Source organism: Melanostigma gelatinosum (genome assembly GCF_949748355.1).
Source record: "Melanostigma gelatinosum genome assembly, chromosome: 4".
Lineage (NCBI taxonomy): Eukaryota > Metazoa > Chordata > Actinopteri > Perciformes > Zoarcidae > Melanostigma > Melanostigma gelatinosum.
The window spans coordinates 17,316,191-17,343,836 of record NC_136637.1 but is presented as its reverse complement, the minus strand read 5'-3'; the positions used below and the strand labels follow the sequence as shown (position 1 = coordinate 17,343,836).

Below are 27,646 nucleotides of genomic sequence, written 5' to 3'. Positions count from 1 at the left end.
CATAGAATAGTTGAAATGATTTGAGTACAACGCTTTGAGAGGGTAATTACACTACAATTGGACTGTCATAAGCAAAAAAGCTTGGGAACCACAATGGCTGTACTTTTGCTCAAATTTAAGCATCTTTCCTTTTCACCACATATAGTCGGGAAGAGGTCCACAAACTAAAACCAGAAGGCAGAGTCACTGGACATTAAATAAAGACTAAATCCTAAAGTCATACTCCTGACAAACCACAGCACATGTGTCAAATGCATGCAATATAAAGGTCCTGAGGCATTATGGTGATCAAATCATTACATTGACCTGTTCACAGCAAGCAACAGCACTGTGAGCAGGGAGCACAGCCTCAATGTCAAAGCCAAGCTCAGAAGTTGCTCCTGGACTCCGGTACAGGTAGAGGGACTGTTGAATTTCATTTTTTTCCCCCTGAGTAAATCTCAGAACTATTTCACACGGGCTTGTGAACATTCTTGGCATCTTTATGTGTGTGAGGGTGGCATTTCCAGGAAGGTGTACAGTGAGTCAAGGAGGGGTAATCTGTAATCATCTCCTGAATCACCTACACTTCCCTAAAAATGGGGGCATGAGGGGCGGTGATGATGGGGGCGGCTGAGCGGAATGATAATCCTTGATATGTGTCCTTGTGATGAAAGCTCTTATCAAGTTGTTTGCCGAATAACAAACCTTTTATGAAAGCAGGCACATCCTCATCCTCACTTTAAAATAATCGGATTCAAGCAGCTTCACACCATAGACTGTAATGCTCTTTGGACGAGGCACATTGTTCTGGTTGTGCTCATAATCTGATGATGTTTGTTTGGTCCTGGTTACTTTGCTGTGGGATCATTATATATCCATTAGACATGCGATTATACATGAAAGGGCAGAGCAGGAAGTGCCATTGTGACCAACAGTGTAATTTCCTCCACTTAACAGTATTTTTAGATGTTTTATGCTGTGTACAAATTAATTATACTGCACAGGAAGCGTACAATATCGAGGCTCGATCTCCACCTTCAGAAAAGTCGACAGATGAAATTGTTTATTTTCCTACTTTAAAGGAAAAAAAGGAGTTTTGAGAATCATTAAAGCCATTTCCTGCACTTCCTGCTGATGTGAGTCCTCAGGCCGAGCCTTGCTTTGTGCACATTGCCACTCAGGCAGCACATCGTGTTGGCACAACGCCTCGCTGAGTCACTCATTTCCAAACAGTGACCACTCCACCTCAGGGCATCAGTGTTTCCCAAACCATTAAATAGATGGGTTTGGCTTTCCCACCTGCACATACTTGGATTAGAGTAAAACTGTTTTTTAGAACTTGTGGTATTAGCAACCTTTTGGTTTTTCTTTCATTTTGGTTCCTTTCCGTGTATAGATTTGCAGTATTCCTGTATGAAGATATGAACTGTGCAACGGACATTCTCCTCCCGATTTCATCCTCCTTTCTCCCTATTCTGTCCCCCTCATTCCATCCACTCCCCCCCCCCCCCCCCTCTCCTTCACTCCCTTTTTCCTGTATAGATCTGTGTATACACATGCTCCTGTTTCCATGCGAGCGTTTCTGATCAGAAAAGTGTAAACAGTTCAATGTTTCGGCCACTCCTCATTCCTGCGGTTGCAGCCTCGGGGTCTTACGATAAAAAGTGATCGGCCCGGATCTCTTCAGGTGGAATGAAATCTTTGCAAATGTTTCTGACTCACGGTTTCTAAAGAAAGCCACAGTCGACAGTTGATCAATGGCACTCTTGCCGGTTATTTAAATTAGCCTCACAATGAATGATGCAGAATTGCACAGGAGCAACACTCATGAGTCACAGCAACTTCTACGTCGGATGAATCTGTAAAGGTTGCAACATGCAGCGGCCTAGATTTATGCATTCATGACGTATTGTACCAAAGTAACGGAGCAAGTTTTTTCCCTTGTATACACATAAACAGCACCACATGACGGCCCTCTGAAAGGATCATACGCTTGAATCAACACCTCTCTAAAACAGTTTCAACATCAACCGAACATTATAACCTTCACGAAGTTAAGACTAATTGCAGGACTGTTGTGTTGCACTGCATTCGTTTAAGCTAGGTGTAGCTAATAAACTGGCAACTGAGTGCAGTAATATCAAGACACCTCTCACTGCACAAACCAATTCTGTTTATTATTTCATAAACATGAAATACCAGGGACAGATACAGAGCAAAAACACAGTCAACTGCAGAGAGTCTGTTGCTATTTTAGCAATCAATGTCCCAGCTTTACTTTTCCTGAAGTATTTCTGTTTTTTGGATGTCTCCCAGCATAATTCTGGGAACTGGATCTTCCCTGTTTTGACATGCGAGAGATAAGCGTTGGTGTTACTGACACACGCAGACAGACAGAGGAACATGTTTATAGTACACTCAGTATTAACTCCAGGTCATGTTGATGACTTTATCACCTTCACAAGAGAGGTTATCCTGGTGCAGCCTGCGCTCCATGGTAGGGTGTACCATGCATGATCCAATATGCAAAGGTTGTGGACTTAAACATCTCTGCATTCTCTATTGAAGTGAATTGTGTTTTTATTGATATTGTCAGTGTGATTTGAACAGCCATCCATTCGCACAGAGCTGCTGCAGGTCATTTTTCAAAGAAAAGAACAGGTTCAAATCTGTAATTTCAACTGGCTGAAAGTGTGTTGAGCAACTTATGATGTGAGAAAAACGCTGAAATCTAAGTAAGCCGACAGCTATGCATGTGTGTACGTGTCAACTGACCGCTGTTAAGTATTCTGTCACCATGGCAGCAACACCGTCCACGAGGGAAACAAACAAACAAGCAAACAAACAAACAAACTGTCTGCATGAACACCTGCTGTCTCTCTCTCGCTCTCTTTCACACACACACACACATACACACACACAATGTAAAACTTGTGTGAATCCATGTTTAGCGTGGCACAGCTTAGCAGTGTGTCATCTGTGCTCACTTCCTCAGCTCATATAGTTCAGGAAGGGACACAACAGATCTGACGCTTGGACAACACAGCCGGTATCGCTCAGCGAGGGCACGAGTCAACGCAAAGATGGAAGTATTCATGAGCAGAGAGGATCCGATAACATTTCATTCCCTCCCGATACCAATTCTCATACCTGAACTTGCAAAAAACACTAATTTATATCAAATTATTATTTCATATACAGCTGCATACTACTAATCCTGTGTGGATGTGATGTGTTTGCTATCATTGTTGTATGGCCTGGCTCAGGTTAAACCCTTTGTAAAACATACAGCGAATGAACGCCATAGAACTTTCTTTTATTGTCTAGTTTGACAGTCAGTTGGAAAAATAACTGAACTAAATAAATCTCGGAATAAATAACAATTCCTTTTGTTAAATGTCAAACTGCAACCACGTTTTTTGGTAAAGTAATATGTGGCAGCCGGAGGGGCAACCCCAGAGGGGTAGTGATAGAGGGACGATATTGCCGGACATGGAGGCGGAGCCCCCATGTCAGGGAAGGGAAAAGAGCGCCAAACCACCATCAGCCCAACAAGCAACACCCTATCAGAGGAGGAGGAGGGGACTACAAAAGGGCCCAGGAAACAGGAAACCGGAAGAGAGTAGGAGTAGAAGAGGAAGAAGAAGAAGAAGAAGAAGTAGCCTAATCAGCGAACCCCTTGGAGAAGACTGCCTTACCCCTGGATCACCCTGGAACGTCTGACTACCCGCCCGGCTCACGACCCCTGCCTGTACGACTACCCTGCTCCTGCCCGCGCCCTGGACCGTCTGAGGAATACCCGTTGTGCACCGACCCGTGGAATTGGACACCGACCCTCCCTCTGGAAAGCGGACATTGTGTTCTTGAGTGTCTATCCTACCTCTTTCCACTCTCTACCTTCAGTAAAAACCTCACTTGAACCGTTTATCTGCCGACTGGTTGTGTTTATTGGTCAGTGTTGTCGTGAAACCCCCTGTCCACCCCGGGGGCTGTCACAACATGGTGGAGAACGTGGGCACAACCCGGTTCTGGCAACGCTGACCGATAGACCAACCGACCCAGTAAGCATGGCCACCCCGGTGCCATTTCAAGAGCTGCTAGCGGGGCTAATCGCTAGCAACCAAGAAACCCAAAAGCGCCACGAACAAGCCATGCAAGTACAAATGCAAATCCTCCAATCCCAGCAGCAACAACAATACCAACAGCAAATACAAATGGAGAAATATATGGAATTGCAAACAGAACGCGCGGATGCCATGCAAAGCGAAATCAAGGGCATGTTACAAAACCAACAGGAGCAACATACCGTGGAGAAAGCCAATCCAGCGCGCTTCATGCTCAAACAAACGGCAGCTGACGATGTTGAAGTTTTTTTTCAAATATTCCAGACAACGGCACTCCGCGAAAAATGGCCCGAAGAGCACTGGGCAGAGTTAATAGCCCCCTTTTTGATCAATGAAACGCAAGTAACGTATCAGGACTTAGAGCGCGCTGGAAAAGTTGACTTCCGGGTTTTGAAAGCGGAAGCGTTACAGCGATGCGGGGTCACGCTGTTCTTAAAGGCCCAACGATTTCATGAATGGTCATATGACGCCTCACTTTCTCCGCGAGCCCAGATGCATGAGATCAAAAGGATTACGACGGCCTGGCTACACGCAGAGCCAACAGAGGTGTCGCCCACCGATCGCGTGGTCATGGACAAATACATCAGATCACTCCCGTATGAGGCAAAAAAATTGGCAGGCCAGAGAAACCCCCGCAACATCGAGGACCTGGTGGAAATAATGGAGGGTTACCAAGCAGCACAAGCTTTAGTGCGTGGGGGAAGAAACCAGACATTAGAGGGGCCCACCCGCAAAGAAAAAATTAAAACTGAGGAAAATAAATATGTGTCTCCCTCCTTCCCCCCAGGCTTTCCCCGACGTCGGCCGGCGTTTGGACAGGAAGAGAGGAGGTGCTACAACTGCGGCGAGATCGGGCACATCGCCTGGGAATGCCCTCACCGCCAGGACGCACCCATGCCCACGGCCAGTGAGGGGAGTCGCCCATGCGGCTTGATTACAGGATGCTGGGCCACTCACGAGGACCACATGCCCCTCACCCCTGTCAAAGTCAACGGCCGCGACGCCTCAGCGATGGTGGACTCCGGGAGCGCCATTACATTGGTGAGACCCACGTATGCTCAGTACCCGCTCCTAACAGGCACCCGAGCGGTCACGTGCATCCATGGGGAGACCCGCGAATACCCCACCACCGCCCTAGAGATCTACACGACGAGGGGTAGATACATCGGCACTGCAGGAGTCGTGGAAGGACTCCCCGTAGAGGTGCTCGTCGGCCGAGACCTGCCCGTGTTCCAGGAGCTTTGGCGCAGCCTGGTGGTGAAACAAGGTACGACCCCTCCCCGAAAGTACAAAAAGAAAGCCATCTGTGGGCTGGGGGAGGAGATCTCCACCTCTCCCCTATCGGAAGGAGTCGCCAGTGCCGTGGCCCGGGCGTTGGTGGAGGCCACCCAACCCAACCCCGATGACGTCTATGCCACAGCCATCGAAAACGACGGACCCTCCAGCCCCAGTGAGCCCGAAGGAGAGGCGCCGCCCATCCCCGAGGAAGCAGATACCCCCTCCCTCGACGAAGAGGAGCTGGCCGGGCTGTGTCCCCAGGACCCGGAGGAGCCCATCTTACCCGGGCCCCTCACAGGGAGGTTTGGGACGGCCCAGTTGGAGGACCCCAACCTAGCCAACGCCCTTCGGCAGGTGGCCGCCGTAGACGGACGACCACTGGACGGGGTAAGAGACCTCCCTCCCACACATTTTTCCATATATAACGGGCTCCTATACCAGGTAGTAATGAGGGACGGGGCCCCCCTCAGGTTGTTACTGGTGCCACGTCCTTTTATACCCTCTGTCCTACAGTTAGCCCACTCCCATCTCCTAGGTGCCCATCTAGGAGTGGAGAAAACCCTGGAAAGGGTGAGGGCCAGGTTCCACTGGCCCGGAATAAAAAAGGCCGTCGAAGATTACTGCCGGAGCTGCCCCGAATGTCAACAAGTGGCCCCACAACCCCATCACAGAAACCCGCTGGTGCCCCTGCCGATCATCACCGTCCCCTTCAGCAGGATCGGGATGGACCTAGTGGGGCCACTACCCAAGACCAACAGGGGACACAGGTACATCCTGGTTATTGTTGATTACGCCACCCGGTATCCCGAAGCCATCCCCCTACGCTCTATGGCCACCAAGGGCATAGCAAGGGAGCTTGTGATGTTGTTTTCCAGGGTCGGAATACCGGAGGAGATTCTCACCGACCAAGGGACCCCGTTCATGTCTAGGATCATGAAGGACCTGTGTGGCATGCTGAAGGTGACACAACTGAGGACGTCGGTGTATCACCCCCAAACGGACGGCCTAGTAGAGAGATTCAACCAGACACTGAAAAAAATGCTGAAAAAGACCATGGACCAGGACGGTAAGAATTGGGACCAACTGCTGCCATTCCTTATGTTCTCCATCAGAGAGGTGCCCCAGGCGTCTACAGGATTCTCGCCCTTCGAGCTCCTATACGGTCGCCGACCCCGGGGACTACTCGACCTGGCCAAGGAAGCCTGGGAACACCAACCCTCCCCCTACCGCACCATGGTGGACCACGTCGAGGAGATGAGGGTGAGGATGGCATCACTCTGGCCCATAGTCCGAGAACACATGGCCGAGGCACAGGCGGCCCAAGCCCGCGTGTACAACCGGGGAACACAACCCCGAGTGTTTAACCCAGGGGATCGGGTGTTGGTCCTGGTGCCCACGGCGGAATGTAAGTTTTTAGCCCGATGGAGGGGACCTTATGAAGTTATGGAAAGATTGGGGCCGGTAAACTACCGAGTCAGGCAACCAGGTCGAAGGCACCCGACGAAGATTTATCATGTTAACCTTCTCAAGAAATGGGTGAGTAGGGATGCCATGCTCTGTTTCTCTCTCTCTACACCCCCAGGAAAAACAGAGCCAGTCGAGGTACCCGTGGGAGAAGAGTTGACCCCCCGGCAGAAGCAGGACGTCCGGGAAATGGTGGATCGGTTCCGAGACGTGTTCTCCCCGGACCCCGGATACACCACACTGGTGCAACACCGGATAATCACCGAGCCCGGGAAGAAGGTAAAACTAAGGCCGTACCGCATCCCCGAAGCACGCCGGGGGGCGATAGAGAGAGAGGTACAGAGTATGCTGGAGGCAGACATCATCGAACCCTCGACTAGCGAGTGGTGCAGCCCTATAGTGTTGGTTCCGAAACCAGATGGCTCAGTCAGATTCTGCAATGATTTTAGACAGCTCAACGCCATCTCAAAATTTGATGCCTACCCGATGCCCAGGGTGGACGAAATGATAGAGCGCATCGGGAGGGCCAGATACATAACCACCCTCGACTTGACTAAAGGCTACTGGCAAGTGGCAGTGGCCCCCGAAGACAGGGAAAAAACGGCCTTCACTACTCCCATGGGCCTGTACCACTATAAGAGGCTGCCGTTCGGTCTCCACGGAGCCCCCCCCACGTACCAGAGACTGATGGACCAGGTACTTCGTCCCCATCGAGAATACGCGGCAGCCTATCTGGACGACATCGTCGTACACGGGGAGGAATGGGGGGCTCACCTCCAAAGACTGGAAGCAGTCCTGAAAGCTCTGCGAGGGGCGGGGCTGACAGCCAACCCCAAGAAATGTCGCCTCGGCCTCCGGGAAGCTGACTACCTGGGGTACACCATCGGCCGCGGCTGCGTCAAGCCCCAGGTAGGGAAAGTCGAGGCGATCCGGGAGTGGCCCCGCCCCCGCACAAAGAAACAGGTACGAGCATTCATTGGGCTAGCTAGCTACTACCGACGTTTTGTTCCCCAGTTCTCTGCCCTTGCAGCGCCCCTGACGGACCTAACCAAAAACCGGCTGCCAGATCGGATCGTCTGGACGGCAGAGACCGAGGACGCCTTCGAGAAGCTGAAGGAAGCACTTTGTTCCGAACCAGTGCTGGTGACCCCGGACTTTACCCAACCGTTGGTGGTACAGACGGATGCCTCCGAGACCGGGGTGGGTGCCGTCCTGTCCCAGCTGAGGGATGGAGAGGAGCACCCAATCACATACGTAAGCAGAAAACTATTACCTAGAGAAACAAGATACGCCACGGTCGAGAAGGAATGTTTGGCCATCAAATGGGCGCTGGGGGAATTGAAATACTATCTGCTGGGACGGCACTTTACCCTGGTCACGGACCACGCCCCCCTGGTATGGATGTCCAGAGCGAAAGACAATAACGCCAGGGTCACCCGCTGGTTTTTATCCCTTCAGCCGTATGCTTTCTCTGTTGTCCACAGATCCGGGGCCGCTCATGGAAACGCGGACGCCCTGTCAAGACGGGACGCCCTAGGTTCCTGGAGCAGTCCTCCCCCCAGGTCGGATTTAAGGGGGGGGGTATGTGGCAGCCGGAGGGGCAACCCCAGAGGGGTAGTGATAGAGGGACGATATTGCCGGACATGGAGGCGGAGCCCCCATGTCAGGGAAGGGAAAAGAGCGCCAAACCACCATCAGCCCAACAAGCAACACCCTATCAGAGGAGGAGGAGGGGACTACAAAAGGGCCCAGGAAACAGGAAACCGGAAGAGAGTAGGAGTAGAAGAGGAAGAAGAAGAAGAAGAAGAAGTAGCCTAATCAGCGAACCCCTTGGAGAAGACTGCCTTACCCCTGGATCACCCTGGAACGTCTGACTACCCGCCCGGCTCACGACCCCTGCCTGTACGACTACCCTGCTCCTGCCCGCGCCCTGGACCGTCTGAGGAATACCCGTTGTGCACCGACCCGTGGAATTGGACACCGACCCTCCCTCTGGAAAGCGGACATTGTGTTCTTGAGTGTCTATCCTACCTCTTTCCACTCTCTACCTTCAGTAAAAACCTCACTTGAACCGTTTATCTGCCGACTGGTTGTGTTTATTGGTCAGTGTTGTCGTGAAACCCCCTGTCCACCCCGGGGGCTGTCACAAATAGTACAATAACAGTGAAAAACACAGCAGCACAACAGCAAATAAACTTCATTCCATACTCTAAAAAGAGACCAATAACCTTTCTTTTTGTGATTTTAGTAAATAATTGGAAATATTATTATCGGAAATATTGTGAGGGAGGAGTCTGAACAAAAGGTACACTTGTTGTCACCACATCAATCAGACTGAGTGGAATCCATGCCTTTGCTGTACTCTGATCTGTTTGTTGTGCAGAAAAAGATAAACTAATTTGTACCAGATCCAGGCGCCTGATTAGATAAAACCATCCATGCTAGATGTGTGTGTGTGTGTGTGTGTGTGTGTGTGTGTGCGTGTGTGTGTGTGTGCGTGTGTGTGTGTGTGTGTGTGTGTGTGTGTGTGTGTGTGTGTGTGTGTGGCTTTTAAAATCACTGCTGCTTTCAGATGACTACAGCAATAATAAACCTAGCGGTTGTAAATGGCAGTGCTGGTAAGAATTAATATACTCAAGTGATATTAAACAGTGTTGGTTTCATCTGTCTATGTGCGCCTCTGGCGAGATTTTTAAAGAATTTCCTTTTTTTTCATTTGAATCATGCGTCAATGCTTAGCATCAATGCTAATAAAATAACCTGAAAGTCTTGCCCTATTTTCAACATAGAATAACAAAGAAGAACACAGCTATGGAGTTAATTAGTATCCACAGAACAGCTTCAGCCCTACAGCAACAACTGGAACTAAACACACTGTAACCTGAAACTAAAAGGCCTCAAATATGTGAAATATGAAAGTGCGCGTGTGTGTTTTACTGATGCCGCCCATTTTACCGTCTAATTGTTCTAATTGGAGCATCTCTTCTTCTCTGCTGCATTTTAAGTCCTGCCAACGAGTAAAGTACCTGGCACACACACACACACACACACGGATTCGTATTCTAGCCACGTAATCACATACTGTAGCCAACGAACATAAATATGATGAAACTAATATGTGCCTGGACGCTGTGTGTGCGTATGCACGTGTTTTATTCTGAAGGTGCTCTCACTGGAATGCTCTTATCTGGGTCAAATGTTGAGTTGGCATTTTTGGAGGATGCTGCATGTGTGTGTGTGTGTGTGTGTGTGTGTGTGTGTGTGTGTGAAGGAGACCATTAGCTGAACAAATCTGGCCTTTGAGGTAATGATAGGGGTGGCAGGCTGCCAGGCAGACAGATAATACCACAGTAGTTGGTGACTGAGTGATTTCAGGCTGATTCACCTCAGCGACGGAGCTCAACCTGCAGGTTGGGGCGACACTAGCGGTCCAACAGAGACCTCAGGAATGTGACCATGTACGCTTGTCCTCATCTCATGTATTTGATACGTCTTTGGTGCACATCACTTACTGTAGTTGTCACTCACAGATCAATGTGATTTCTTTTTTTTCTGTTGATCAACCAGACCACAGACTGAAATATAAGTATTCATTTTATTGTCTTCTTTTACATCTAAAGTCCACAGACATCTAGACACCACACAATGAAAGCGAGCCATCAGTACTCAGATGAGCTAAACCTCGACTCTAGGGTCACAAACTCAAACTCACTTTCAAGAATAACATTTTTTACAGGAATAGAAAAAAATTTTAAAAGAAGAAAGACTTGTTCGATGAAATGCCAATGTTCATATAAAGTAAAACATGACACTTTCCCTTCAAGCCCATTCTATTCATACATTATTTCTATATTATAACCGGGCCATTTAATTAAAATGTAGAATTATGGCTTGTTTGAAAGTATATCACATCAGAACACCTTTGGCTTCTGTTCTTCTGGAGCCTGGCAGAATGCTGGAACTGGTTTATATATGAGATAGGTTTTAGGTTTAGGTCGCCATGATCCGTTTATTTCGTAAATCAACCACAACAGTAAAACATGCCATCGTGTTTATTTCACAGCCTACAGCCTTTGCATCTCTCTTAAATGTTGCACGTTTATAGAAGCCATCCTTCAAACTGTTTCTTTCACCATTGCATCTCTTAGTTTCTGATGTCAGAGACTTCCAGCACTTTTATTGCCTCTTAACACTCTTATAGTCCTACAAAGGAAATGACAAGCCACAATTTCTTCTTTTTTTTTTAAGAAGACACTCCATTCCAGATGGGCGAGCAAACTCCACACTGCGGATTGAGGCAAATGTGATGCATTGTTTTGGTCGCAAACGTTATATTTTGCCCTTGCAAACACACCTCTTTTGATTTTGTTCGCCCTATATTTATGCCTGTAATATGATGCGAGAACAGCTGCAGGAGTCAACAAGTCAAATGCTACATATTCGCTTCAGGAGATTCACGAAAATAATTTCTCCGCTTGGTATAAACTGGACTTGTGCAGGACTCAGACTAAGTCACCAGGACAACAGTTACATTTCACAGTATAATGCATGGGAAACTGGGCAAACAAAGCAGGCAGTCCCGCACAGACCTACACACATCTCCATGCGTCCACACCCACACACACACACACACACACACACACACACACACACACACACACACACACACTTGTAGAAGTGATTAAACCCAGCGGGACTGCAGGCCTCAGCACTCTTCTCCTTATTTACAGACAGCTTTGGAAGTGTTCACATTTGTGTGTGTGTCTGTGTGTGTGTGCGACAAAGCATTGACCTCCACCAGACTATCCCCCTCCCCACCACCGGACCCCCCAGGCATAAGCATGTCTTCACATGACACTAATGCTATCTGTCTCCGTCTCTCTCCCTGTGTACCCAGAGAGAAGACAAAAGACAGGACCTTTGCTGCCTGTTGTCCCCTCTCTCTCTCCTTTCCCTGTCTACCTCCGGCTGTGCTTGAGTAAAGGCAGTCCAAAGCCCTTTTTGAAACTTTTTTTTTTTGCTCAGTTGTGATGTCACAGTTCAGATGTTAAATCAAGCTCCTCCCCTCACCTTATGTTCTGTGATGCCTCAGATGATGCCACCGTTTCTTGATCGGTCTTTTCTGTGGCATCGTGATGTCATCAGCTCAGATGATAAAGTTTATAAATAGGAGTGAAAAAAAGCATCTAATGAGCTGGACCTACCAGGCTCCCTTAGATGGAATGCTGCGGCCCCCTCTAACCCCTTCAAAAGGTGAACGACTTGAGTCGCAGTCGATCCCCAAAGTTTCCTGTCTAGGGATTTCGGCAAGTGTGCATTAATTGATTTATTCATTTTTTCTATTCAGTGGCATTAGTTGTGCTGTGCCCGCTTTATCGTAGAGACTTGCTGGATTTTGTTTGGTTGAAAAGAACTTTCAGTGTAGTTTATAAATGGGCTAGACAAAGAGAAAGTCCCTGTAGCTCACCTGGCAGAGAGAGGCCCGATGTACTAAGGCCGTGTGGACAGAAAGACTTTGAGTCTCCATGAAGACTTAAACACGGAGCCAGAATCAACAACCTGATGGAACAGACAAGGAAAGATACTGTTTGGTCAACTATATGTGTGTGTGTGTGTGTGACTACCTCTCCTCCTCTCTCGCTCCTGGAGGAGGCGCAGAGAAGTGAGAAGGTGCAGGCGGTGGAGGTGGTTGTGGACTCCGAGCTCCAAGAGGTCGTACTCTGAGAGGTGGAGCAGGTCCTGAAAACACACAAACACAGAAAGTTAAAGTGAACATAAAGTGACGGTACTCTAGAGTCATTCTCAAAGCCTGGGTCGAGACCCACAGGAGGGTCACACGAGGTTTTATTTCGGTCACCACATCAATTTGCTGAATTTATTTAACATGTTTATGTGCAGTACACCTTTGAGCCACATGAGGGAGCCTACATGTTCGTTTTGTTCTGATAATTGCGGTGTACTTCTAACATTGAATCTAATAATTGTTTTACTGATGACTACCGCTCAGTAGTTTTGTTGCCTTAGCCTGACCCAGCTGCTTTTGTCAGTGACGGAAGTGTCAATTTCCGCTTGTTACGTACGGAACTTGACACGTGTCAAGAAGAGGTTTCATTTTTGACAGAAAACGAAATACTCTGGTGTCAGAGCAGGACTAAAAACAGACTGCTTTTTCCTTCAATTCATTGTCTGTTCTTACTTGTATTTCTCGTCATGCTGAGTCTGAAAGTGGCGTTGAATATTGTACTCCTTGAGCACTGAAAGGTGCAGTGAACACAACAAGCATACTGGCTTCCCGTTTACCTCCGTGGAGCAACAGGAACTGGTCCATATTTACTCGGAAAACTCAACACTGTGTCCACTTCTCCCCTTTTTGACAAAGACATTTCCTACCGGCAGCTTCTGCATGAAAACAATATAATCTATAATAGCGTATATCCAGCATAGGGCCTGCTACTCTTATTAGGACAGCACAACCCCCAGAGGACAAATAGGAATGGCATTTGAAAAAAACGAATTAATGACTTCTCTGCAATTTTTCTACTTGGCAAAGTCTTCCAGTGGGCCAAATTGGACTCGTTGGTGGGCTGGCCCTCGGGCCGCATGTTTGTCACGAATGTGTTGGAGGTTAAACTGTTTACTACGGCTATGTGTGAGGTGTCTCAATACACCACTTAAAAGACACGAGCCAGCCAATCACAAACGAGCAGTGATGTTGAAACCTTTAACACACAGCGAGTATGAAAATAGATTCATGAGGTAGAAATGATGGGGTAACATTCAGAACATAAACACTAACAACTGACTGAGTTCCATACACGGAAGATACCACTGTTGTGCTTGGTAGAAGATAAGTAACACACAGTTTGTCTAGACAGGCTGGTGGCTCCAGAGGAGCAAAAGAAAGATTGCTGAGACCACCGGTGACCTCCAGTCTTCCAAAAGTGTGTCATCTCCTCCCCTCATCCCGCTCCTGTCATTATAACATTGTCTTACACACACACACACACACACACACACACACACACACACACACACACGTAAATGACACCCACTGTGTCATGACAGGACTCTCCCAGCTCAAACCCTTGTTGTTTTGGTTTCTCAACAATATGACCAGTCTCTGAGTTCATCACAAACAATAGCTCTATTTAGACTACACAGGGCAAACCCATGAATATAAACACACACACACACACACACACACACACACGGCAAGCTCTCACAGAAACAGTGCACAGTCAAATTACAGTCACTCTTAGTCACAAACGGTAAGTTAGAAGTTTTACACGCATCCACGACCATGGGCACATACCTGCATACAAAGGTAGCCAGTAGCACACACGCACACAAACACACTCAAAGTCACCCGCACACACACACACACACGCACACACACACACACACACACACACAGCCGGTCAATGCGGTCAACGTGCCGAGACAGCTCAGGAATTACATGTTCGTCGCCTAAAGAAGAAGACACTACATTAGTTCTGCTGATTTTAACACGAGTAGCACACACACCATGATGCTGACAGTGTGTGTGTGTGTGTGTTAGTGCGTGTGCATGAGACATGACTGGCATATCACAAGCCTAATCTATCTCAGAATCCATCTCCCCCTTCCCTCGGTCGTTCTCGTCTCCCTCTGTGTGCAACAGCAACTTGACACGTTTTCTTTTTTCTTTCTTCTCCAGAACAACAACATGGTCTCTCATACCAGTCCTCACAGAGAGTTGGTATAGCAGCTGTGAATGTTGGCTTTGCCCTCGTGAATGTTGTTGCAACGATAACGGTGTGAGCGAAACGGCAGAGCGGTGTGGTTCAGACAGCACTGGGCAATAAAGACCTCAACATTAACATTTCTGATCTTAAAATCAATCAGCCTGTACATTTGGTTCTGCAGCTACCACCGCTTTCAAAGGCTCTTTTAAGTCATTGTTCTTGTTCTTAATGCTGATTTAATTTGATCCTCTTTCGTCACACTGTCATTGACCAAACATGGAGTTTGGTTTTACCGGTTTTGTTGTGATAGCTATCAGCCTGGATGTCTAGGAAGCACTGAGCTGGATATTGTTGTTATATCATTTTGAGAAAGGTTAGTGACGCTGAGCCGAGCTCAATATACATAGTCGATGGTCAAGCGGGGGTTACAGTATGAATCTTAGTCCTTATGCTGCCTATAATTGCAATTACTCTGCATAGAAACGGTTGAGAGTTAGAGAAGCACCAGCAGCTCCAGTCATCAGCTTGATGCATATATTGTCGACGGGTTCACGGGGCATCATTCACATTAACTGATGAATCTTTCTGCATCAATTTATGGTGGATGAGTCTTTATTTATGTTCAGGAAAACACTGAACTCAGGTGCCGGGTGAGAATTCAACATTTTAAAATATAATGGAACATAATGCAATAGGCTCTAAGTTATTTCTGTATTGCTTTCAAACATGTATTCTCCTGTAGATCAACTTTTCTCATTTAATGTCATCTCTGCTGAGGCAACAAACATGTCGGCTCCTCTTTTGTCTCTTTAACCTTTTTAAATGTGCAACGTGGCACCTATTCACCTCAATAACAAATTAAATGTGTTTGTAAACCTCTACATGCAACATTAATCTGAGCTGAAATAACAGGAGGATGCAGCAAATCCTGCCAGGTAAAATATCAATTATGCCACATAATGCATCCACCTAGTACGATTTTAGTTTTCGCATCGTTTTTGTGTGTAGAATCGTTGCAGTGACCGTAGATGTGCCGTCAGGGGCACGGAGCGCAATGGAGACGCCGCAGTGCGCCACACTCTCTGCCTTCTCTGGTCCCCTCGCCTCACCAGACAGCTGTCTAGTTGATGGCTGTCAGTCTAGTGGTAGGGACAATTCTGTCCCCCCCAAAATGTTGGGTATGTCCCTATCATTGCCCCTTTCACCTTCTTAAGCTTTTCCCATTATGCCTTCACTAATTACACCAATGCATTCTGGGTATACATTAGCAGGAGGTAATGGAATAATTCATGTCTTATTGACAAATCAATCTAATCTCCAAGCCAATGGCTGTGTAATGTTCAGATTGAAGTTGGCTAACGGTTGGATGTTAAAACAGCCCCGACATCACTGTGCATCCAGTCTAATCGGCCTGTGATGAAGTTTTATTCGGCTGCTGTATTAAGCGGCTGTGGGAAACACGCTTAACAACAACAGTTGGCATTCCTATACAACATTTACTGAAAGCCCCCTTTAAAACAGACATGGTTACAGTCTGGCCATTCAGAGAGTGACAGTTTTATGTGCTGAATCTCAAATAAGAGCTATTTGTTTGTTAAAAAGTAGCTCCGGGAAAACCATCAGCGCCACAATATGCAACAAAGAGCTGAAATGCTAACAAAATGCATATAATATCACTACTTTTGGAGCCTGAAACAACACAAACCATTTAGGTAACATCATTCATTTGAGGCAACAAATAAATAATTGACACAAGATAACCAAAATAATTCCAATTCTAAAACAGGTTTTATTGGAATGATGTATCCTGCATGAAATGGTGATGCAAGTTTCTACAGGGTGATAGGAAAACTAGCATTACAATTGATTCATAGCCAAAATAGAGACAGGTATAGAAAGACCCTGGGATGCAGTTGATAACTAAGATGATGATCAACAAGTTAGCTGTTAGCAAACAAATGTTAGCTATGTGTGAGCAAGCTCACGCTCACTGCACACGTATCGTTAGGCAATGGCAGGATCTCAGTTTTCCTCATTCTTCCTGCTGTGCCTCAAGTCTTACTGCGGCAGCTTGTACACATGCAGATCTGCTCTTCACCCTGTTGGTTGTTTCTTAAAATTGCGTAATTAACTCTCATTGTAAACAGCTGTGACTCCGGTCGAGACTAATTATTTGCCTCTTTTACACTAGTGGTGTTATACTGCAATTTTGCAAAAAAGTATGTTTCTACTGGTGCTCCCTTGACCCCTACTTGAATCACTGTAACTGCACGGTGCACAATCATTGTGATGAGTTTGGGTTTTTAAGGTTTCATGATCAGAAAACATGGCAGCTGTTCTGGAAAGATCATATTTCACCCAGCAAAATCAGTTTCCAAAAAAAAGATTATGAAACATGTTTCAGGCAAATTCTGAATTGTGCTTGATTTTAGATGTACAATGACTTGTTCAAGTAGTTATGTGTGAGGATAGATAATTAACAACTGGCTATTCTGTAGACAAACAATTGGAGACTGTCAGAAAAAGGACAGAGCTGTTGTTGTTTTTGGTAAAACACCTAAAACAACCAATCCTGACAAGCATACACTTGTGGCCATGCAAAAAATGGCCAATGTGTCTAAGAAGCAAAGGTGGAAGTGCACCATTGCAAACCTTTTCAGGGATGAGGTCTGGGCTGGTGGTTGGGTGCATTGAAGTGTATTAAGACCTCTCTTTGTCCGGCTTTGTTGTCCTTGATCTTCGCTGTTATGTCTTTTTTGTGCAAGTACATTGAGAGCAATGCAAAAACCAGTCAAATTCATTCTATGTGCACACATACTAGCTAATAAAGATGAATCAGATTCTGAATTCAAAACCAGAGAAACAGGCCAGCCTGCTTTCAGCCATTATTTACTAAATAGTTATGATGAATAACTACCTCTGTAAATGTCTCTTTGGGTTTTGTAGGTTTTGTTGGCGTGTGTTGATGTATTACCTCTACACCATCATATTCCTGCTCCAGCGCTGGGCAGTATTGTGGCAGTCCCAGCTGGCTCAGCCATCGAGAGATAGACTGATGCTTCATTGTGACACACGTACGCAGACACAGGCATGTACAGAGATGCACTCACACACTTTCAGATGGAACCTGAAACACAAAGAAGGAAGAGAAGATCAATTTATCAATTTAATTTAGGTTGCCGTCGAATCTCACACAATGGTAGATTCAATGGTTTGTGTAATTACTGCATGTAAGAACAATGAGAGCCAAATAAAACACAATTACTCATCTTCTTCTTCATGGCTCTGGAATCTGCCAGTTTACTTCGAGTTGGCTTTTACAACAAGACATGAAAGATACATATTCACAACCTTTTAGGGGGGTCTAGGAGAATGAACTTGGAACTGCAAGAGCAGACAAGATGTGGGAGGTTTCGCTGAAGATATCCAAGCTATTACAGTCAGTTAAAGACATGAATTGATACTTTTCAAGGCTGTTCGCGAACTGCACTACCCTCCTACAGTACCAGACTGCAAAAAATATCTGTAAAAGATAAAGTATTTGTTGATTCAATTCTAAAATGTGAGTTTGGGGGTCTATTTTTTCACACTTTTGGTCTGAATTTTTACAGGGAAAAGACTTGTGCCTCTGTAAAAACAAGCAGCATTTAGTGTAGCTGAAGATTGGGGCGTCATTTTTGTACCACTTCTACCCATAGTTTTCTGTGTGGGGGGGGGGACATGGGAAATAATACATTTTCTAACAAATGAATTCAGAAATGTTTCATGGATTTAAATAAAACAATGTGCGTGTCTGTTGTTGTCTAATTCAGCAAATTAAATACCTGATAAATTAACGTTCTTCATCACACCGAAGCAGAAGTCATATAAAATCCAATATTGCCACAAATCACTTCTGCTCATTGATTTTAAACATTGCCCACGATGGGCTCGTACAACTAGAGGTATTAAAGGGATGACTGCCACAATACGAAACGGCAAACAGTACACAAATTTATATTATCTGAAGGTCCGTCTTCATGTCGGCGATCCATCAAATCTCTTTTTAATTCATGCACACCACTCTCCCAACTGTTACAAGCCATTTACATGCAATAACAACGCGGTAAAACAAAACCTGGCAATTCTGTTCTGAAAGACATAAAAAATAGTCGCTACAACACGAAGCAGTGAAGAGCAGCTAAGATTACTGATTTAGAAAATTTGCACGATCGATTTTTGATATTCGTCTGAAACGCTCGACAGTTTCATAATCTGCAACCCTCCAGAATGGAAAAGATGTGAAATATATGTAGATAATATTGTTCCGGATCAATAGAAAACAGATTTCTATTGATGAAAACCATAATGACTTTCTCTGCTGTATTTGAGTACTTGTGCGCTCGCTTCATTGTTTGTGTGTGTTGTCACGGTGACCTTTGTGTCATTAAGTGAGTGGCAGAGCACACATGCATGTAAGGGGGTTGTGCCGTCATTACATTTCATGCATGCGTGTGTTTGTATCCGTGTGTGTGTGGTGACACGCCTTGGTAAAGACAGAACAACAAAAACCTTGTCAGGCCAAGAGGCGTTCACTGAGCACGTGCACGAACCCCCCCCCCCCCCCCCCCCCACCCAATCAGATTAAGTGATGTCACAGAGATATACGTGATTTCACTGACTGCCACCAAAGGTTGTTAGACTCTAGGCTCCATCTTCAGCCACACACACACACACACTAGCCCCCTCTTTCAATCATATCAATCTAATCTATGAGTGCGTCATCACATAGATTAGAGAAGAGGAGTCGTTTATACTCCTGTCAGTGTCGAGCACTATTTCCAGTTTAACCTAATGGAGAGATGGAGGTCGTTCAGGAGAATGAATGACCTCTATGTCCCATTAGCGATGAGCTTATTCACAGTAACATACTGTATACTGTACAGTACAGTAACATACTGTATACTGTACAGTACAGTAACATACTGTATGTTACTGTATACAGGAACACACTAGTTCATACACACATTTCTGCAAACACTGATACATATGCATGAGTCATTGGCATTATTGGCTCTTTCATTATACTGTGCCAGATACACATTAAGCTGATGTTGCAAATATGCACACTGGCAAGCCTCCTCTTCATCACTTAATGCCCAGTTCATCAACTGGAATCTTCCTCCTAAAAGCTACCGGAGGTCATTTTGATGGATTGCTGCTGTAACATGCAATGCTATAAACTAATGTTGCACCATACTTACAATGATAAATACTTCAATTAGTAATCAAAGAAACTTACAAATGATTTGTCTGTCAAATTAGTCAAGACCCTTTATAGTTGATGCAGAGTGACAAAACTAAAAGCTACTCTAGATGGATCACCACAGACACCATATAAACAACACATATGTTGCATTGCTTATTTGGTGTTTGCGTGGTCCCTGTCAAATAAACAAAGTAGACAAGATTTAAATGAACAAATAGGGACTTTTCTTAGTAGAAGTGCCCTCTTTACAGACTCTTTTCTAGAATTAACATTCTGGATATCTGCAATATAAATCAGAGGAGAAACTCCCATTTCGGAAATCGACAATCCGTTCTTACTGTAGTCATTATTGAAGTCAGCCCTTTCTGCCTCTTTTACCCCCTCGGTACAAAACTTCACAAACCAGTGAACGCGAGTGCTCTTGTGTGTAGTTTAAAAGAAAGTACACTTAGTCATCTCGAACTGCTGCCACATTGCTTAGTTTCATTTTTACTTAATTAAAAGGGATATCACAGAGGGGAAAAGGGTGTAAAAACGGTGCTCTCCAAATGATTACCGTGAAAATGTGCCATCAAGTTTTACAGTCTGAACAACTGGGTTCATTGAGACGCTTGTGCAGCAAGAGGTGCCAATGAAACCTGCGTTGGCCACACCCTGTCTGCCTACTGCACAGCGATATCAGGGCCTTCCACGGCATCTTTCAGCCAGATGATCCATGTCGCTACTCAGTAGGCTGTTACAGTCTATTGAACAGCTGCATGCCATTTCAAAGTGTCGAGGCTTTCTCCTGACTTTGTGAGCGGTTTATCTTGTAAAACTTCCAGTTGAAAGATCACAGAAACTTTTCCAGACAAACAAATACATTTGAAGACTTGGTGGAGGGAAAGCAGTTTAGAGGTTCATTCTAGAGGTTCAAGAGGTTCATTCTACTGATGAGTAGAAAAGACACGAGCACCGAGGAAAAGTATTCCCAGTTGATCCAGCGAACAAGTTCCCCATACAGAAAACTGAACCCGTACTCTCGTCCCTCGGGGGTTCTTCTTCCGGTCCAATCCAACATCCTCTGCCTGTTAGTTTGACCTCAGCTTTTTCCCATGACCACATTTCTCTGGAGCACGGTCACAGTGCCCATTGTACTATAGAATATAAATAAATTGACCTATCCCAGCATCCTACTCACTGAATGATCTAAACAGGCCTGGCTGTTTGACAAACACTCAACAAATACCAAAGCAACTACAGCAACGATCAAACTCCAGGCCCGGAGCAGCCATGACAGCATTAGAGGAGAGTCACTCTCCAATGTCCGTATTGGCTGCCTTCTATAGTCCAAGGGCATGCGTTTTGCCAATCACATTAGACTGACACAATCCAACCAATTGAATTAAGCTGCAAAAATAACATCAGCATCACCACCAAGGCAATTCAAGGCTCCTGTTATTGAGCCGGGGAGCACAATGTTTGATTATTTCAAATGAAGGACACGATGCAGAGAAGATGAGACTGTGTCACTGAGTTCCAGTTTCAGGCCACTGTGCTAATAATCTAGGCTGCAGGACCAGGAAGTTGGCTTCCCATTTGTCCAACGACTGAAAAGGACACATGACAATACAACAGTGCAACAAACAAAGTTCAGTTCATATTTCTCGTTCAACACCTGCCATACGTACACAATTGAACAAGCAAAGCACAAACTGTTACTAGCTCGCAATCATTCCACCACAAATAGCACAACATTAGAGAAGGACAGTTTTGAGCTCAATATCATTATATTTACATTTTTCAGAATATGATATGTGGCTGTTCAAAAACCACATAAAACAATCAAACAACAATTTCACGACACGAACTATGTCAGAAAGTATGCACTGCGCCTTTAACAGATGGAAAAAAACCAAACAAAAGACAAGTCCTTTTTAATCATGTTGCATGAATGCATAACAACTTTTGTATGATAAAAAAGAAGTTACCACATCACCAAGACACCTCCAAAAGTTGATACATTACTTTATAATATTGACTCGTTGCCCAGACGTCAGTGTGTACTTTTTAAAGGCCTCTTGACAGTTTACAATGTATCCCTACGCACAGACATCCACATCTCAAGTCTAATCGTCAACCATCGCTGACTCTAAATTCAGGAGAAAAAACAAACACTTGGCACACAGCTTAGCCCGGCATGAAGGTAAACTATCACACCAAACTAACATGTAAAATACAACAACACCGGTTGTTGGGTTAGGGGTTAGGGTTGTTCAGTGTTATTCCGTGTTCTGGTTTTGAGATGCTCCATGACCTTCCCGGAACTACTTCTGAAGTGTGGATATAAACATTCGACAGGGGTGGAATATCATTTAATTCTCCTGTGGTTGTGTTCTTGCCTTGAGAACATGTCTGAAGCTGTCTGAATATCTCTACCTGTAGGTTTCAGCAGCAATAGAAGCAGCTGGAATATGACAGAGGATCATATGTCAGGATCAGGCTAGACACTGAATAAGTAGGACTAGGAGGCAGTAATCTCAGCGCTGATTAAAAACATCAACCCTTTTCTTTTCTCTCTTCGAATCCTCAAAACTTGTCCTTCTTTGTTTCTTCGCATATTCTCTTCTAAACTTGTTTTCCTCTCTTTTCTTTTATGGTTTCAATCTACTGCGTCACCTTTCACCACCTTACTACTCCGTGTGCTGTCACCTCCTTACTCCTCTCCTTGCCTCAGCTGTTTTTACACAGTTCCTCCTCTTCATTTCTGCGCTTGCATCCCTTCTGTCTCTTTTTGTCCTTACTTCCATCTTCCCTTTGTCTGTCCATTTCCTCTGCAATGTCTTCTCAGAGAGTCTAATAAAGAGCCACATACACACACACACACACAGGTGCATATCAAGCATGGCTGGGCTTGCAGCTAAGTAGCCACACAGCAGCAAACATCTTATTTGTGTGAAATGCGAGATGACTTTCACTGTGCATGTGCTACAGCAGAGGGGCTATTATCACACTGCACCACAATACCGGCTGTTTGCACTTGGTTTGGCTTTGTGCCTCTGGTTTGCATTTCATTTTAAGTTTTTCTCTGATCCCAAAACTGATTCAAATGTTCTCTCAGAGGCGACTTTTCCTTGCTTTATTGGGTATTTAAATACAAGTGTCTCTGTGTTTCTTTTACAAGCCCTGAGGGTAACAGGGAAATACTTTGGCAGTGGCCCCATAAAATAAATGTTTGAGTCAACATTCATCTCCTGCACTGTGTCCTTGAGGGAATAAACCCTCACATTATTTAAATCACTAGTCGGACACTAATTAGTATAATTTAATTTGTGCATCAATAAAGAAAAGATGTATTGAATCCTAAAAAGTGGCTTAGTGCGCTGCTTGGATCTCCAAAATATCCTGGGGGCTGTGAGCCAACATGTTTCCACATCACTGTTTGTTGGCCGATAAAACATAACACGTTGGATATGCAGAGAAACAGTTGCAACTCGTTGGAATCTCTTTTAGTTTATCAGTCTTCAAAAATTGGTAAAATCTTTCCAGTGGAATGAAAATCCATCTTTCTTTGGAACTTTAATTAAATATTTAATGAGTTTGGTTATTTCCTCTACTCCTGTTGCAAACACATTCACTTGTTTCGGGAACATGCCACTCCAGACAGACATCAGATTTATTGAAGAAAAGGAAAAAGATTTTAAGAATCTATGCTGGAAAATAACTCACTTTTTTATGAAATGTAAATTGTGTTGGAGATCAAATGATGGTGTCCTGGTGGTAACAGCTGAGAGAAGGGAGGTATCATTTGCATGACTCAGCTCTGAGGTAAGGACATTCCTTCGGGGAACTGCCTGGCTTCTGCACAAACTGTAGACCTTCAAACAGCTCAGCATCCGTTTATCTGAAGGAGCTCTGGAGGAGGTCTAACGTGGTATAAGGGGTCCCCCAGCTCAGACCAATACTCTTACTAAACTGCTTTTATTTAGTTTTCCTCGCTGTTTCTTGTTTACATCTTTGCCTGATTGGAACTGCACCAAATTATATTCAAATTGAAAGTCAAGTGCATCGTACAAACGTACGTGCGTCCTGCCAGGTGCAAGGCAGGCTGCATCTCCAATGCTTTGAAACGCTGCTGCGTTTCTTTCACCAGAAAATGTTCAAAAACCAAAATCATTGAAGATGGAAGACATGTCTTACCTTGCGAAAGTTGCAGAGCGACAAAAGCACAGAGGCGGTGCAGCGGACTGCTGCATGCAGTGTGGACAGCAGGCTGAGGATAGACTGTCTGAGCCGGGATGCCCGGTCACAGCTCGGACTGTCGGACCCTGGTGTCGGCGCGTTGCACTGGTCACTGCAAAGTGTCAGTCCGCGACTTCAGTTGCCGTCGACACCTCAGCTGATGACTGCAAAAACTCACAACCTTGAAGTACCTGTCTCTCCCTCTCTGTGTGTGTGTGTGTGTGTGTGTGTGTGTGTGTGTGTGTGAGATAGAGAGAGAGAGAGAGACTGCATTTAATGCATTTTTTAATCCAAGTGTAGTTAAGTTATTCATCGAACTACTCAATGTAATGCACTGCACGATAAAAGTGTAGTTAAATGTGATTCAAACAAAAGAGATTTTGGAGTCGTAAACCTTACTGTTTGGAACGTCAATGTTGTAAAACTCAAGTATATAGAAAATCAAGGCACCAAAAACACCAACATTTCTCTGAAAATGTCCATCTCTGAGCATGTAAATATGTTTTGGAGTCACAAACATTTTTATATAACATCTTTATTGTAGTAAGCCTCACAAAGATAACATCTGCAAACATATTTAGTCATGTCTCTTATCCATGACTGACTCCCTTGTTTGTCAACTACTGCCCCCATGTGGTATTTTTCAGAAGCTGAGTCAATTTAATGTAAAATTGCACCTTTCTGATGTTAAGACATACATTGCAGATCATATAAAGGCTCAAATTTTTCCAATTGTCAGTGCATACCAACACCAGCTGGGGCCTGTGTAAATGCTCCCCTCATTTCAAACTGTGTGTTCTGCAAAACATGCATTTGCACACATAATGCACGGCAAGATGTTACTACAATTTGCAATCTGCAAATACAGCAGTCTTAGGAGTCTCTAACCCTTACTGTTTTTAATGTCAATGTTGCAAAATTGTAAATTGAAAATGAATCCAAAATGAAAATGAATTAAAAATTAACTTATCACGAGCCATGATAAATCACACTAAAATCAAACATCAAGGCACCAAAAACACCAAAATTCATCGTCGTCCAAGTCCATCTCTGAGCTCACACAAATGGTGTGAAACATCTTGTGGCAGTTGTCACATTGAACCCACAAAACCAATCCTTCTGGATCCTTTGCAGGATAAGGCTGTCTGCACCGTCCGCATCGCAAAATCTTCTTTTGCCATTTTTTCTTCTTTGCAGCTATGTGACCTACTAAGAGGGGGGGGGCGGGGGGAGAAAAGAAAAAACAGAACACGTGTGAGGAAATTGCTGAATTTTCATGGGTGTTTTACAAGTTAAGACTGTTCGGCATACGTACCAGTGGATGTTGTGGGTTCAGCAGATGAGACGGAGGAGCCAGGAGACGGGGAAGCTCGAGGCATGGAGGAGGTCTGACACAGGTTGGAAGCTGTGCATATGAAAAGACATGACTTAGCTGTCTTGAAACGTTTACTGTTTTTATCATAGCTCAAGTTACCAACATATTAGAATGTTGTTGAATGTGTTTCACATAGTTTTTACAGATTATATCAAGTATTTCTCACGAGAGGCAGAGGAAGGAGCTTGGGACTTGCTGTATGCTCTACAAAATCATATTAAAACATGAAAATAATAATTCTAAATAATGTTTGTCAAAAAGGAAACTTTACCTTCTACAATTGTATGATGCCGGTCATTGGAAGACAAGCTGGTGTTGGTTGGTGTGCTGCTGGGGCTGATTGAGGTGCTGTGGGATGCACAAGTGGGAACAAAGAGGGCTGAGGGGCCAGCAGCACCGGAACTGGTGTCTGGATGGGCCCCAGAGGGAAGGCGTCTTTTGCGGCCGAGACGAGAGCCACCGGGTAAGGTAGAGGAAGAGACTGCCAGGTCGGTGTCGTCCGCCCCCTGTCGCTTCACACTTCTGGCCACCACTCTTGCTGCAGTGTCCTCCACCTTCTTGATGACATCTGACATTTCCTGTGCTGTCAGCACGTCGGCACTTCTCCTGACCTTTCGGATTTCACAGGTTTGGTTGGTTTTGGAGAAGATATGGGCCAGTTCCACAGTTATGTGCCCTGATGCTACCAGCGGATGGGTGAGGTAGGGATCGGAAGATGGAGAGGAAGGCGGATTCTCGGGCGGGGGTAACCGGGAAAGGGGGATGTCTTTAACTGAACCCCTTTTGTTTGTGCGTGGTTTATTACCGTGGTCAATAATGTCTGGGGTCTGGGGGGTAAGGAGATAGTGGTTCCGCTCCTTGAAATTAATCCACCAGGTTTGGCCGAGAACAGTCCTGGGTTTGTACGGATTGCGATAATTATAAATGGACAGAGCGTGGGCCACAACCTGACACTTTCTTTGAGGACACCCTTGACTGGCAGAGTACAAACAATACGTCACCAGCGAATTCTCATCTTCAGGGGTGAGAAGCTGGCTTTGGCCATAGATGCAATCAGTGGCTACACGTCCACTGATTCGGTCTGCCAGGCTAGACTTTGGGACTCCAAATTGCTGGGCTGCAAGCCTTAGACTTCGCCTGCCTGCCTGCACCTCCTGCATGGCCTGCCCCATGGCTTCTTTGGTCCATCTGGGCCTCTTACGCTCTCTCTTCCTCAGCTGCCGGATATTGGGCATCTTCTGCATATTACAAGGAATCAGTAATGGTACAATTCACATTCTGATGACTGATTACTACATAAAGAAAAACATCAGCCTTTTCTTTTAAAATCAAGTGGATCCTATGAAGATAAATACACAAATGAAGACATATTTAAAAGACCGTACCCACCTTTCTTTTATATTTGTCTCCTTTCTGCGTCCTTTCCTTCCTCTGCACTTTTTCTTTTGTTCTTTCTCGTTCAGCCTATCTTCTCAAGCATCACCGAACACAGAGCTGAACGACAAACACATGAATACATCTATGATTTACTTAAATAACGTTACATCAACCACTTAGATGATGACGTAGTTAGCTGCTTGTTTTCACACACATGCGCACTGTCACACTCATTCTCTCACTCACTCAGTGCATGAAGCTCATCTATGATTACTATCATTTCACCTAACGTTACACTTCTTTAAATACATGTGTGCTTACTAATACACCACCTAACGTTACATATATTACACAGAACGTGGGAGAAACACCGGCTTTGTTTGTTGTTGCCCTGAGTCCGTGGTTAACATTAGTACGGCCCTGTTAGTCTTCTCTGAGTGCTCAACTCTTTCACAGATATCTCCTCTCCTCTGTCCTAACCACAGACTGTTCATAAGAAGGGTCCAACGCAGCCACTAAATAGCTTCAAGACGAGCCAGTTGCAGCTAAAGCGATAGTTAGCTAGCTAACGGTAACTACGCGATAGCTGTTAGCGTGTGGTCAGAGTGCTCTCTTCCATCAAGGTTTATGTTATAATATTCAACCATGTATATATATGACGTTAGGCATGGATACAAATGGAATTACACACGTTGATTCATTGATTATACTTACTACACATAAATCCATGTTCGGTGGTGGTTATGGCAGAGCGGATGTGTCCGACTCAGGAGGATTACAGCAGCAACGGTGGCCGGCTCAGGACAAAATACGGGTATTTTCGGGTCACGTCATTTTTTTAAAAGTAGGCAAT

The 27,646-nt window shown here is 45.2% G+C and overlaps 2 protein-coding genes across 3 annotated transcripts in view; both read right to left on the bottom strand.

Annotated features, from left to right (window-relative positions):
* bcar3 (BCAR3 adaptor protein, NSP family member) overlaps positions 1 to 17,636 on the bottom strand; it is a gene marked incomplete at its 5' end in the record, with an annotated part of 56,736 nt that extends 39,100 nt beyond the window's left edge. The window contains 2 exons of the mRNA XM_079267969.1: positions 12,473 to 12,587; positions 17,547 to 17,636. Coding sequence (XP_079124095.1) covers positions 12,473 to 12,587; positions 17,547 to 17,636 — 205 coding nt within the window. The remainder of the gene's footprint in view (positions 1 to 12,472; positions 12,588 to 17,546) is intronic.
* Positions 17,637 to 24,567: 6,931 nt separating this feature from the next.
* On the bottom strand, positions 24,568 to 27,555 carry LOC306776322 (uncharacterized protein). Of its 2 annotated transcripts, none has more exons than XM_079266975.1 (5): positions 27,508 to 27,555; positions 26,806 to 26,910; positions 25,688 to 26,654; positions 25,357 to 25,446; positions 24,568 to 25,250 (listed from the first exon to the last, which is right to left on the bottom strand). In XM_079266975.1, exons 3-5 carry the CDS (start codon positions 26,649 to 26,651, stop codon positions 25,039 to 25,041), a joined length of 1,266 nt encoding a protein of 421 aa, XP_079123101.1. In that variant the 5' UTR covers positions 26,652 to 26,654; positions 26,806 to 26,910; positions 27,508 to 27,555; the 3' UTR covers positions 24,568 to 25,038. The 2 variants fall into 2 exon arrangements, with proteins under 2 accessions (XP_079123101.1, XP_079123102.1); XM_079266976.1 differs by having other exon boundaries at positions 24,568 to 25,247.
* Positions 27,556 to 27,646: the final 91 nt, after the last annotated feature.